The sequence below is a fragment of the Neolamprologus brichardi genome, chromosome 6, assembly GCF_056152115.1.
Source record: "Neolamprologus brichardi isolate AB-2024 chromosome 6, ASM5615211v1, whole genome shotgun sequence".
Taxonomy (NCBI): Eukaryota; Metazoa; Chordata; class Actinopteri; order Cichliformes; family Cichlidae; genus Neolamprologus; species Neolamprologus brichardi.
In genome coordinates, this window is record NC_142109.1 from 14,281,485 (window position 1) to 14,295,261 (window position 13,777).

A 13,777-nucleotide genomic window follows, 5' to 3' on the forward strand; every position below is an offset into this window, starting at 1 on the left:
GGATGTGTCAGGTGCCTGAGCTGCGCTCTGTGCTGGGCAGTGTTGTTGTTACACCGAGGGCAGCGCCACAAGTCCGAAAGTATTGATTTCCCGCCTTGTCAAGAGGCAGAGAACTGTCATGTGGAGAGCACTGACCTTGGTACACACACTAAGACAACTATTCCCCTCGGCCCCCCACGGCACAGAGAGGAGAGAGAGAGGAGCAGATGCAAGACACAGCAGCGGCAGGCAACAAACAAGAACGCGCTACCAAATCTCCTGCGGGGGACTGGGGGTGGAGGAGGAGGAAGGAGAAGAGAGAGGAGGTGAGGAAAAAGAAAGAAAAGAAAGACAGAGAGAATAAAAAGAGGAACAGGAAGCAAGAGAGCGAGAGAGAGAGACGGGAGCTAACAGTCAAAGCCAGGGCCAGTTCCCCTGAGTTGTCAGTGGGCAGCCCAGTGTCTGGTTATCACACTGTTTGAAATGACAATGGCTTGACTTGTATTTTCCTCCTGAGACCCAACTCAGATCTATAAATCAGAGAGAGGGAGGGAGGGAAGGAAGGAAAGAGGGGAGGGGGCGGTGGGTTGGAGGAACAGAGAAAAGAAAAGGGCCGGTCAGAAAAAGAAACAGGAGAGCCCGGCAGTAAGGAAAAGCCTGACAAAAAAGAAACGTTGGGGAGAAAAGGAGCACGAGATTGACTCCCTCTGTCTGTGCATCACTGGTGTACTTGTAGCCTTTGAGATCTACACAGAAAGACAGAGAGGAAGGAAGGGAAATAAAGTGGCAGCTCAAGTGAAATGTTTTTCATGTGGAAGCTCCATCAGGATTTGACAACAAAAAGGGCTCCCTGTCACCTGCAGCTACACGGCGGGGCTCATCCCCAGTAACCGAGGAGCGCAGCGAAGAGAGAGACAGACAAGAGAAAACACAGCCTACAAAGAGCTCTCCCTGGGTTATATCAGGGTGACAGACACTTAAGAGACCCAGCTTTAGTCACACATCTCTCGCCTCAGATCAGGGCATTTTGCTAACAAGCTCGGCAGCAAGTTTCCCCTCTTGCACACTGAGACTTATGAATAAAGGCCACTTTCTTCATGATGAAGAGTTCCACGCCGAGTCGTGAGGGAATCTTTTCACAAAGTCTCTTTTTTGGTAAGTCTGAAAGAAGCGGCGTCCTAATTGAATTAGCTGGCTTATTAGTGTTTGACAGCGTAAGCTCGGCTATAAGTAAGGAAGACTTTGGGATGTGAATTTAAAGAACGGTGTTGGTTTTGGTTCTAATTTTACACTCTCTTGACACACATTATTCCCCTTAGCTGCAGTTAGGCCCCAATATGGTAACGCTAATAATACCGTATGTGTGCAAGGGGGTTTTAAGTGGCTGTCTCACCTCAATTGCCAGGCCTTTGAAGCACCCAGTCATCCTAGTGGCAACAGCCTTGTCCGACCTCATCAGCGGTGCAGATTCATCATTTATGGATAAAGCAGAAACAGTGGAATGGGTGTGATTAAAAAAAAGAAAGAAAGAAGACTCATTAAAAGTACTGAGGGTGTCATTAGACAAAAACACAGAGGTGGTTTATTGTTACATTTGAAGATAAGAACATGCAACCTTCTTGATTCTCCTATTCTCAATCCTCTTATTTCAACATGTCTTAAAGGGAAAAAAACAGATTAAGCCCACCTTTGGCCATAACACTGTTTAGCAGCCTTGACGCTGATGTTTTTTGCCTTTGTTAGTCTGCCTTAATTTGGTCAAATCTAATTGCTAATTACACTTGCTTTCATTATCGCCGTGTGTTAAATCCAAGGGCTTTAACAGTATTATCTCTACCCACCGAAAGACAGAAAGAAATCTTTGATCAAGATTAACAAGATATACTCTCCTTCAGTTTGTGCAAAGATAACACACGCGCAAACCGCGCACACACGTACACATCACAGCCGCTCGAAGGCGTGCGCGTGCTGCGCAAACTTAATGAATCTGTTTCATCTGTCTTCTTCACTTTCTCTCTCCGTGCTGTCGATATTCACCTCCCCATGCCCTGAAAACACAATTTCTAAAGAGTGCAACTTGATGTTTTTGGAGAAGTGTATTAAATAATAGCACACACAGTAAATCATCTATCAACACTAACCTGTCAAAAGTAGCATATTTTTGATATTTTACCAGAAATGAGGGGTCAAAAATGACTATGATGTAGTTTGTTTTTAGTCTTGTTTCATGGTTGCTTGTGACTTTGTGGCCTTTGCCACTTTACCCTGGGTGCTATGATCATTTGAAAACCAAACATAAACAGTAGAATTTATTGGCCCTTCCCCCCAAAATAGTGGGAATAAACATAAGCCCCTACAATTAGCCCTTGTTCTCAGAGGATGTGTAATGGCGCTCGCTACTCAAAATGAATACGTGCCACTTGAGGTAACGACAGATGGAGCTAAAAGGAGCTACTTTACCCGCTTAGTCTGCTCTCTTTGGGGATATCATGCTGTTTGTATCTGCAGTGAATGAGGACATGCCAGTGAGGCCCGTGAGCCCTTCAGCCTCCTTGGGTGCCAGGGGCTCAGTGCCAGGCAAATGCCCCAGCTGACACATGATAAAGTCGGGGACAGGTGACCAAAGGGAAGTGGGCTGTTCTCTGCATTCCCGGTGAGCTTCCCAGCGATGGCATGCCAGACAGAGCATTTAACGTCCCACAAATCCAGCAGAAAAAAAACAAAAACGACAGTTCAACACTGTCACTGATGTCAACAGGTTTGATGAAATAAGAGAGCATTAAGGTTAGACGTTTCGATGATATAATGGCAACACTTTTTGACCTTTTCACTGTGCCTAAATTACTTCAGCATCAAATTTGCCATGCTGTGTTTGGAGGCTATGCCAACACTTTTGACTGCAGCTCTTCCACCACAGTGAAATTTTGCAAGTCACACTGAAAAAACAAAACGTTGGAAGGAGAAATCCAAAATATCTGGTTTACATAATGTACCAGATAAAAATAAACCAAAGCAAACCAGAAGATGCATGAGAGAATCTAGTACGTCTGCAGTCCGGTACGTCCACTTAGATTTCAGTGAAATCTCTATTATATGTTCACCGTCATTGTCATGCTTCTGAGTGGGAGTGCATTTAAGCAACAGGAAGCCCAGTGTTGGGGTGGTGGCTTAAGCAAACTGTAATCTCAGTGCACAATATGATGACATTTTATTTCACTTCACTTCCACACTTGCCTTTCTCCATTTGTTTTTCTGTTTTCTTTTCCCCCCCTCATCTTGTATTTATGTCACGTCTTCCTCGGTGCCCATGATATACTGCAAATGCCTGGTTAAGTGCTGTTCTGACATCAGCTGAGTGTAGTCGCAGCATTTGGCCTGGGGACAAATGCTGGAAAGGCCCTATAAATATGGATGCCGCCCTCCCCCTCGGCTCCCTGATGAGTCTGCATGTGTCTGAGCGTGTGTGTGTGTGTCTGTGTAGCACGCCGCTTGCGCTGTCACACCATGTCCCCACTGTTTGTTTACTCACACTGACAGAGATACACTCGCTGCCTGATGGTGCTCACCAGCTACGCCTGCTAACCAAGTGCCAAAGAGCTTGCTAATGCCCGAGCTCCTCCTGTAAATAATGTATCTGCCAATGCCAGGGAGTTAGCTAGTGCAACAGCACCAGCTGTCTGAGCTATTCAATAGGCTGACAAATCTGTTAATCTGAATGTCGCTCTCAGTTTGCACACATATGTGTATCTTAGAGTGTGTGACTGTCACCTGCCGTTACATTTCAAAGCATCACACCCAGAAAGCTCAGCGCTGCTTGAAAATGATGCCAGGGAAGTCAGGCGTCTTCCTGGGCGGCCACCTCTGCCCTGGGGTCTGCAGAGGCCCCGTGAGTGCCCCGTGGCTGCAGTGATGCCAGCATGTGCAGAGCTGCAGGGAGGTTCCCCATGGGGAGGAAGCAGCCCATTAGTACAGTCCTTGCCCCACCGTTTTACTCCACTTCAGTACACATCACACAGGGCCGCCCTCTACTAACTATCTAACACATGCTAATTAGCCTAGCGACAGAGCCAGTTTCTCTTTGCTTTGGGAGCATATGTGCAACTCCAGAACAAAGCTGACTCTGGAGGACCCAGCCAGGGACCGCCGCATCATTAAATGTTCTTTTATGCACTTGAAATAATGTGGAATGTGGCCTTGCTTTAGAGCAGCCTGAAAAATATGACTGATAGGATCAGAGGAATTCCTTTTAAAATCCAGTTTCACGAGTGAAAAGGAGGTCAGAGTTCAGTCTAATCAGTAAAATTGCAGTTGAAGACTAACTGCCTCAAACAAGCATCTCACACACAAAGTCCTTTTTGTTGCTGCTGTTTTTTTTGCCCTTAACTCTTTGTGCAGCGTGCTATGGATCCTCCAGCCAACTCACCTTTCCTGCAGCGTCTTCATTTTCTGGAAACAGGAACAACCGCAGCCTTAATGAAACTTAATGATGATAGTCATAACACAACAATAATCCAGTGGTCTGGAAAACTAATCAATGCGTCTTCTCTCCTTCCCCTAATGACCTGTGAAAACAAAGCAATAAAAGGCTGTGTGTGTGTTTATTTTGGCCAAAGCAACAGGCTGATAAGAGCTGGTTGATTAGTGCCGAGCAAAGCCAAGGCGGTCACAGAGATTGCGGCACACGTGAACTCAATGTCACTACCTGAGGTGAAGGTATTTGTGTACGTGTGTGTGTGTCCAAAACTTTCCTGCCTTCTCTAAATACCTTTTTTTTACAGTGTGGGTGTATTGACACTTAAATGTATTATTTTTATTGCAATAGGTTCGTGATCTCACAGTAAAACTGATGGCAATTTCCTGCTCAGTGTCCACACACTGTGATTATCTTACTCCAACTCCGAATAGGGGTGCCAATTTGTCATCTGCTTGATTCCCTCCAGTCTCGGGCTCTTTGTGACTCATTGTGGTGGGCTGTGCACAGTTTTGGGACAGAGTGATGAAAAATCACAGTTCCTTAGATTCATCCTTTCCCTTTTCTGGAGAAATACAACCCCACTTTTTTTTTTTTAACAACCTTGTGATTTCCATTTTTTTCTCTATGATGAAAGGTTTTGGTTTAAGTGACTGCTTTTAATTGGATAAGTACAGATGGGGAAAGGAAAAATAATATTTTGCTTCTATAGTGTAACGGGAATTTGGAGAAGCAAAAAGAAACAAAAAACAATCTGTGTTTCTGGAAACTAGAGCTTCTTAACACACACCCATGCTTCTTTTTTTGTGGTAACATACATAGTTTATAATCTGTATTTTTCTTTCTCTTATAAAGAAAACGCCTCTTTTACATGATTTAAAAGCAGAAGTCATGATATGTGCATGTGGAACAAAAACACTAGGAGGAAACGACCACCTTAACGGCGTTCTCCAGAGTCCAAACCAAATACATGTCATGCATACTGTATTAGGAGACACATCATTTCTGAAACCCCCCGAATTAAAATGATTTAACAAGCCCCCGTAATACATGTATTTCTTATTCCCTGGTCAGATTACATGAATACCTAAACACACAACACCCTTCATATTACAACATGGGAGATCACTGTCAGGTGGATTACACGGAATGATGAGGTGATGTGTCTTTTTTTTTCCTGCTTGCTGGAGAGCCTGGTGTCCTGATTAAAAATTTCAGCTCCACTGCCTTTCTAATTAATTAGCGAGGCCACTCAGAGGAGCGCCGTGGACCAATTAGTCTCTAGCAAGCCGATGATGCCTATCGCTACGGCATCACCGTACAGCTGTCGCTCTCTGCTCCGAGGACGGTTGGGGATGGACCCTTAGGTGCTCGCACAGGTTCAAACACCAGCATGGATCCTCAGCAAACCAGCTGCACGAATACACACGGCATGGTAATAATGAGAGAAATGGAGATAAAATGTGCACGTGCAGACAGACTTAATGAAATAGAGGAAAATATTTTAGGACAAATGAATTCGATCATCAATAACTAATGCTAGGGATTTCTTTTAAAATGATGCATTGAGTGTAGAAAAGGGATTGAACTGGTTTGTTTAAAGAAACCTGTCAAAAATATCATGCTTGACTATATTTGAATAATTGAATAATCACAATATTTACTGGTTAGTGTATCTAAAATGTGTTTTACTCCTGATCATTTTTTATTTTAGTTAAAACAAATGAAATATTTGAAAGGAAGATTATTAGATATTACTAATAGTTGTTGGTAACCCGGACTGATTTTAAATGTGACATGACAATGGTACTTAAAATATGTTGTAAGACATTGCAAGGAAACAAAGATGTGGCAGATTCACAAGCAAACCTTGTGCCAAATCCTCCTGTGTCTACTGATTTTCCTATTCCGACTGAGAGTATTAACAAGATGAGTTGGGACAAAAGCCGGCTAGAGATTTTACCCGAGGCAGATTTAGCAAGATGGGACTGTTTCTGAGGGCTGACACCGAATTCATCCCTGCAAAGCTGACCACAGGGCTGGGCGGGCGGGGAGGAGTCTGCGTTTCTTCGGAGGGGTGGCGGAGTTTGCTGACTTTGTGAGAACGGACTAGTTATAAGAGCGAGGAAGCTCATTTCCACTTCAAGGGGTCGTCTGAAACATGGCATCAGCAGGCCTCTCTGTTAGCTTTCGCACGTACGCGTGTGTGCACTAATGCACGTGCGTGCATACCCCCACATACACACACACACACGCCATCTGATCATCTCACATTCACCGATGCTCTTAATGTCTCCCCATCGCCTTCTTTCCTAAAGTCTAATGTTTATTCGTACTTGAGGAAAATGCGCTGATACCGTTCTTCTTCAAGACTGAAAAACAGCCGAAAGCTAAAAAAAAAAAATAAGTAGAAGAAGTCTTAACTTCAAAGCCCCCTGCAGTGTGTGGCGCGCACACACTAATGAACACATCACACACATCACACACACAAACACATAATGTCCTGCAAATAATTCACTTTCTCCGGCTCTTACATGTTTTATTACAAAGTAGACCACAGATTGGCATGTTTGAAAATAAAAATAATGCACGTGGGTGTGTTTCCATAGCACAAACACACATGCACACACGCACACTAACACAAGTCATTTTGCAAGCACAAACAGTCAATACCGTAGTGGCTGATTAGTATGAGAAGAGGGGATGAATATTGGAGAAGGACTCTCAAGAGCCACCCATGAAACATGGAGAGGATGTCAAAGCATTTTGTTCCCATCTCGTTCATTAGGCCTAACTCAGGCAGACGAACTCGAGTCTCGAGTTTTTTGAAGTTCGCTCACAATCACGCAAATACATAACGGCGAGACAAAAAAGGCACACGCTGAATACAACGCCGCTGGAAACAGTTGTAGTTATTAGATCACCGTGTCTGACATTTTGTCGACATAAGTAATTAATTTAGCCTTTCTATTGGGAAAGTCCAAAGAGCCCAATTAACATGGCTAATATTGCTGCATCGTGTAAAAACATCATTTTTTTTAATACAGAGGGAATATTTAAATGACTTGCCTTCATTATTCAAATGTATAAGCAGAGTCATCACTGGGGAAAGAGACAAGATGGGATTCACACTCGCAGGAGCAAGAAAATGATAACCAATCTTTTATTTCTGCACAGCATTCAAATAAAGAAAAAACAGCATATGTGCTTTTCTGGTAACTTTTTCTCGGCTTGTTTTTGTGTTTGTCATCTAAAGTGAGACGGCGTCAGCTTTAGTTTCCACAAAAATAAAAACAAATAGATAGAGAGTAGATGTTGCTGTGATAAATGTTCATTTTCAGATTTAAAAGAAAAGAGATTGTTTTTTTACAGTGTGTCTCTGTAAGCCTACAAGCAGTTCGGTGTTAAATAATAAAGAGAGTGGAGGCAATAGCTAAAGAGGATTTTTGTCTTTTACACTTGGTCCAGTACACATGTTCAGACACGAAGCCAAGGCTCTCTCAGTAGCCAAATCCTAAAGGCTCTGTAAGCAACACACTCCAGAAATAGGATCAGATAAATAATATTCTTAATTTAGAGAAAATGCAAAGAGAGAGTGAGGGGCGTTTTACAATTTACTTGAATATGTTTTTTACAAAATTGCTTTTGTGGATACTTTGTTTTTCAGTTTTCACGCTTGTCCGGGTGTTTGTTTTCTAGCGAACTCGGAGGGCCCCACTGCTGCAAGGCCTGGGCTCTTGGCTCGACTCTCCCACTCGTATAGCTATAACAAAGTCAATATTACAAAGAGGTAACACATGTCAAGGTTTGCTTCAGCCCTGCCCTTGTGATGTGATCCTGGATAGGGGCACATGGACACGCACACACACACGGTGTAAAAGAATGCATGCCTTCAGTGGTTCAGACTGTCTACCTCAATGAGGTAAAATATATTCCGATCTATTTTTTTTTCATCTCTTTGCAAATTTGTTCTCTGGTTGAAGCTGGTATTTTGGCTCTTCTCACAAGTGAAATTGTTCATGTGTGCGGCAGTGTGTGTGTGTGTGTGTGAACTTCTCCTGTTACACGGTATCATGTGTGCGTGTAAAGTACTTGTTGTGCGCTCACATAAATTTTGAGAGTGTGTGTGGGTGCGTGTGTGTGTGTGTGTGTGTGAGGGTCAGTTTGTTTTGTTTTTCCCTTACTTCAGCACATCTGAGAGAGCTTTTCTGGAACTCCTGAGCCCTGTCCAAACAAAGATGGCCGAACGTGAGGGATGGAGGGGAGGTGGATCGGGGCGCGTGTGTGTGTGCGTGTCTGTGTGTCTATGCGCGTGTGTGTTTGGGATTTTTCAAGTAAGCTGGGACCAGAAGGGCCTTGCGAAAAACCAAAGGAGGGAGAGAAAACCGAGCCCCTGAGAAAGGCAGCTGGAAACACGGAGACTTGTGGTCCCCCCCCCACCACCACCACAAAGACAAGCACACTTCTCCTCCTCTTCCTCATCCTCCTCTCCCCCAGCTTCTCACTCTCTCTCTCTCCCTGGTCCAGCTGCACTCAGATGTGTCTGCACGGTCCCCCCCAACCGGCCCACCAAATTTCCCCCCCATCACCCCTGCTCTCCCAAGCTCAATGCCACTGCCAAGGGGAGAGAGAATGAGGGAGGGAGAGAGCGAGAGTGTCGCAGCTGGTAATACTTACTGGCCATTTTACCGCAGTAAAGGCATGAGATTCATTAGGCCAGGGCCCGCGTGTTTTGCGCTGAGTACCGGCCGTGTTATTGTTAGGATGTGGTAAAATTATAAATATGGAGGGGCGAGAGGGATTTGGGGAAAGGGGGTGCAGGAATTCTGAGAGGAGAGGAAAGCGAACGTAAGGTGGCGGCGGCGGAGAGGGGAGGCTTTGAGGAGAAACCCGCCGCTCATTAACTCCTCTGCCACAGTCTTGTTTCTCATGATTGGGTGGCAATAAAAAAGTCTGTCACAATTTGTCAAAGTTAATGACTCAATGGCACACCAGCACTCAAGGGCTGGAAGACACGCTAACATATGTCGAATTAGTCAATAGCTTTATAATTGCAGAAATACAGATTCCGGCTTTCGCCAAATGAAGCGGACTTTGAGAGTCCTGAGAGGGAACGTGCAATTTGGTCAGGTCGATTGTAGGATGGCAATCACTGTGGCTTGGCTCCGCTGTTCTCGTGCAATTATTAGTCTCTTCCTCTCTCTTTCTTTCTTTCTTGTTTCTTCCCTCCCTTTTCCACCTGTTTGAGCTCTCCGTCTTCTTTGTGATCTGTGACTCTGCATCGGCGTCTAGCCTCCACTTCAGCCCCTCTATCTGTGAACTTTGTAAGACTGATAACACCCAGATGGACTTTCCTTTGGTCTGCCGTCTCCCTCCCTCTTTCGCTGTCCTGTTGCAAAGACACTCCTTGCTTCTCTCCCTCGTCGTGCGGCTTTAGGAGTGACACTGCTGTCACTGCACTGATGTAGCTATTGGTTAAATGCTCTCTCCCTCCCCTCACTGTCTGTATCTCTGTCTTGTGTCCCGTTTCTCTGTGTCATTTGACACTGCAAGTACTCATGGACGTTTCAGCTTTTTCTTGGAGGGTTGTTTCTAAAAAGGGAGCTACAAAACTGAATCAGGAGCAGTCTTCTGGCTATGCTGGCTGAGGTAAAAAAAAAAAGAAAAGAAAATAAAGAAAAAGCACAAATCTGTAAATAGCATGAAGTGATTTTTCCTTTTTATTAGGTGGTGGCGTTCTAGATTTAACGCCTCGCGAATAATCAGAATAATGCCGTTATCATTGTTCAGCATAGCTTATACATAGTTTGTATTTCCACAGCTGTTGAGTGTGCAGGCCCAGGTGTTTACAAGTAAACCACTGCTGCTGACACACTGTTTGAACAAAACTATGAGGAAAGAAACAAATATTATTGCCCAGTCGTGTGTCTTGAAAACCAGCCAATGGTGTCTACAGTAGTGTTCAGTTCGGTTGACAAAAACATATACATAATTTGCAGATTGCTTACACACAATTAGTACATGATTTTTTTGCATTAAAAATGGTCAAAGAAAATAAAGAGCTATTGGCAAGATTAAACCTAGGAGCTCTTCCAAGATTTTGCTGGCTGGGAGCTAGTTTGAGTAGGGGAATTCACTGCATGGGTGCGTGTGTTAGTGTGTGAGTGTACACAGGGTTGCATGAGAGGGAATGTGGGAGAATGTGCGCTTGTATGTGTGTAGTTTGAGAGGTAGGACTGGAGGTAGCGAGTCCCACCCTCTACACTAGTGTGATGACTAAATGTCAATTTGGCGATAGTCTCTCCTGCGCTGGCCTCCTGTCGTCACGCTGCGGTCAGGCCCGCATCGTGTGTGTCCCGTCGCCCACACCAACCAGTGATCACCATGGAGATGTCCCCTCACGGAGAGGGGTCAGCAATATGTCTGGGATCTGACTAATACTTTCTGTTTGTGTTTGGGGGAGATTGATAGAAGAAACAAAGAGCAACCATTGTTGGTCATTTCTTCCTCTGTTGCTCCATTTTTACCAACTTAACCTTCTCCGCCACTCCTGTTTTTTCACCCTCCTTTTCCTTTTACACCTTGCCATTTTCTCTCCTTTTTTATCCCCCCCCCAACAACAACACACACACACAAATGTGCGTCTGGTCGCACTGTGTGGCCACATCACTCGCTCAAGTCTCCAGACAGGAATGCAGTGTTGCATTGCAGGCCTTCGCTGTGATAGTTGCATTCGACGAGGGGCAATCAGTGGGCCAGCAAGTGCAGGTGTCAAGTCTGACAGGGAGTTGTCCTTATCAACCGTCCCTCCCTGTGATAGGCTGAAGGTCGCAGCGGCGGTGGAATATATTGACAACAATGGCGTCTTTATTTGCTTCCCTTTCCTGTGCTCACAATGGCCAGTGATAGGGGAAGTGTGTTGCTTGAAAAGCAGAAAGACTAATAAGTGTCGAGTGGCTTTTGGGTTTTTATTTTATTGCCGAAAAAGCAGCCGATCAGCTGAATATTAATAAACAGTTCAGATAATATTATTCCTGCTTGTTTAAAAAGGAAGAATTACTGAAGTGCAACTGATACTGGCTATTTTCAATTAATACTAATAGAAGTTATAAACATCCAGTAAACATCTTATCAAACTAAAGCTGACATTTTTAATAAAATCCAGTCATTTGCTACTAAAATGTAACACATCTACAAGGTTGGATGTTTTGTGGTTGAATAATAGCAATGCTATTTAAAGTGAAAATAAATATCATAACTACATGTTTTCAATTTTTATACTGTATATACTGGAATTCTGTACATTTATAGAGATATGTCTGCAATAATATAAAGGTAATATCTCTGCTGACATGTCTTTGGGTCGTATTAAAGGAACAGCTGCTGTTTGCAGCTTTATCCTCTTTGGCTTTTGACCTGAATATTAGCATTGATACAGTAGTCAAAGGAGCTTGCAAAGAAAAGCGTCTGGACTGCTTTAAGTTACTTTCAAGTAACTTAAAGAAGTCCAGACGCTTTTCTTTGCAAGCTCCTTTGACTACGATGACCTGGATGACTGAGAACCTTCTCAGACACATTGATACAGTATTTCAGATATTCACACGAGGTGAAAAAAGAAAGTCTCAAACAGCTGTCTCTTTTGGGAATTTTAGCATCTTTTGCAAAACATTTTCTAAGCCTACCTACCTCCCCTCATTAGCTTTCCCTTCCTTCTCCACCTTTCCTACAAACTACCTTACCTGACAACCCCCCCTTTCCCCCAAACCACCCCCTGCTCCCTTGCTATCTCACTTTTTTTTTCTTTACCCACTTCCCATTCCTTCTCTCGCTCCATCCCTGCTTCCCCTTGCACTTCTTCTTTGAACCTGGCCTTGTGTCTGTGGACCCAAAGGTCTGTCACTGGGCAGGTGGTTTGATCTCTGGCAGGGGAATTGCTTTGAGGAGAGCTGAGAGGGGCCAGCGGCCTGGACTAGGGGGCCTCTGCATGGACCTGCTGTCTACACAAAAGATGGGAGAAACCGCTGTTCCCTTGATGCTTAGGTATTTGAACTGATAGTGTAGTTCTGTGTTAACCATGTGGTGCATTTCTCCATCTTTATAGGTTGCACTGTCTGAGAGCATGGCATATCAGAGCGAGATCACAGGCTTGTGTTTCTGCTCTGGTATTTCTATATTATGCTCCCTCTTCCTCTGTGTTTCACAATATCAAAGCCAGCTGGGTCCTTTATCTGTCCACTTTATAAACAAGTGTGACTGTCCAGAAGTACACGCTCGGCTATTTATCATGCAAGTAAGTCAGACCGAAGGTTTCATCATCGATCTGATTCGAAACATTTCGGGGTGGACGTTCACTAGTCTTTACTCGATGTTTATTTTTCCTTGCTCACTTCATTTCTAACTTCATTTTCAGACTTGGCCCTTTTGAACTTCAGATTAAGAAGTTTACAGTGTGTCACAAAAGACGCCTTTGAAAAAGGCCTAAATCCAAACATCATATTAGCCTTTTGTATTTATTTGATCAGGCTAGGGATACACCAACTGATTGACAATAAAAAATATGTCAGGTCATTAGCTGAGAGTGCGTGCAAACAACAGACATGGCTGCCTCTATTTGTTTGACTGAAAGAGAGGGGGGGGGGGGGGGGGGGGGAGATGGAAAGGAAAAAAAGAGCAGGGTCCCAGATCTCCACATGAATACATGAAAACACATGCTTCTCTTCTCCTTCTGTAATCCACCGGGGACTCACGCCCCATTTGGTTCCTATTAGCATAGTTCTGGTCCCTCTGCCCCGTGTCAAAGCCCAGACGCACAGCTGCACAAAGGACAGGGACCTCTGGCTCTGTGACTGCCAGGCGGTGGGCTCAAAACGAGAGCTGACACGGAGGACAAGCCTCACACTGTGGGGATTTCTGTGGAAAACAGTCTCTATTCTGTGGACTACAGTTTAGTGCAAGTGTTTGAAAACTAAAGCTAGTGCACAAGTGATTAATCGTTGTTTATTTTGTACCACTTTGTAAAGCAAGAAAGCTCTGTTTCGAGCCAAATCCAATGTATGAAATCAAACAAGCAAAGATTAGCCCTGGCATGAGGCATTTGCTCCCCTGTATTTTGTGGCATGCTGTGTCTGACTACAAAGACTTTCTTTATTCGCCGTGTTTTATTTGTCACCTGTTTCCAATATGGACATTGTGAAGTCCTGATCTATCTGACGGATCCAGGGCCCGTTTTATGACACGCAAAGCTGCCGTGCCTCTTTTCCTACACATGTTGGCTGCACATTTCTGGCAGGAAATTGACAGCATTTCAGCAGCTAACTCATGGATGAG

The 13,777-nt window shown here is 44.2% G+C and overlaps 1 protein-coding gene across 5 annotated transcripts in view; it reads left to right on the forward strand.

Annotated features, from left to right (window-relative positions):
- Window positions 1-13,777, forward strand: part of bnc2 (basonuclin zinc finger protein 2) — a 168,506-nt gene that overhangs the window by 105,693 nt on the left and 49,036 nt on the right. The window contains exon 1 of one of the 5 annotated variants that reach the window (XM_035906283.2): window positions 9,968-10,099. The exons of the other annotated variants lie outside the window; for them this stretch is intronic. Coding sequence (XP_035762176.2) covers window positions 10,088-10,099 — 12 coding nt within the window. The 5' untranslated portion in view covers window positions 9,968-10,087. Of the gene's footprint in view, window positions 1-9,967; window positions 10,100-13,777 lie in introns of those variants that run through there. 5 annotated transcript variants of the gene reach the window in all.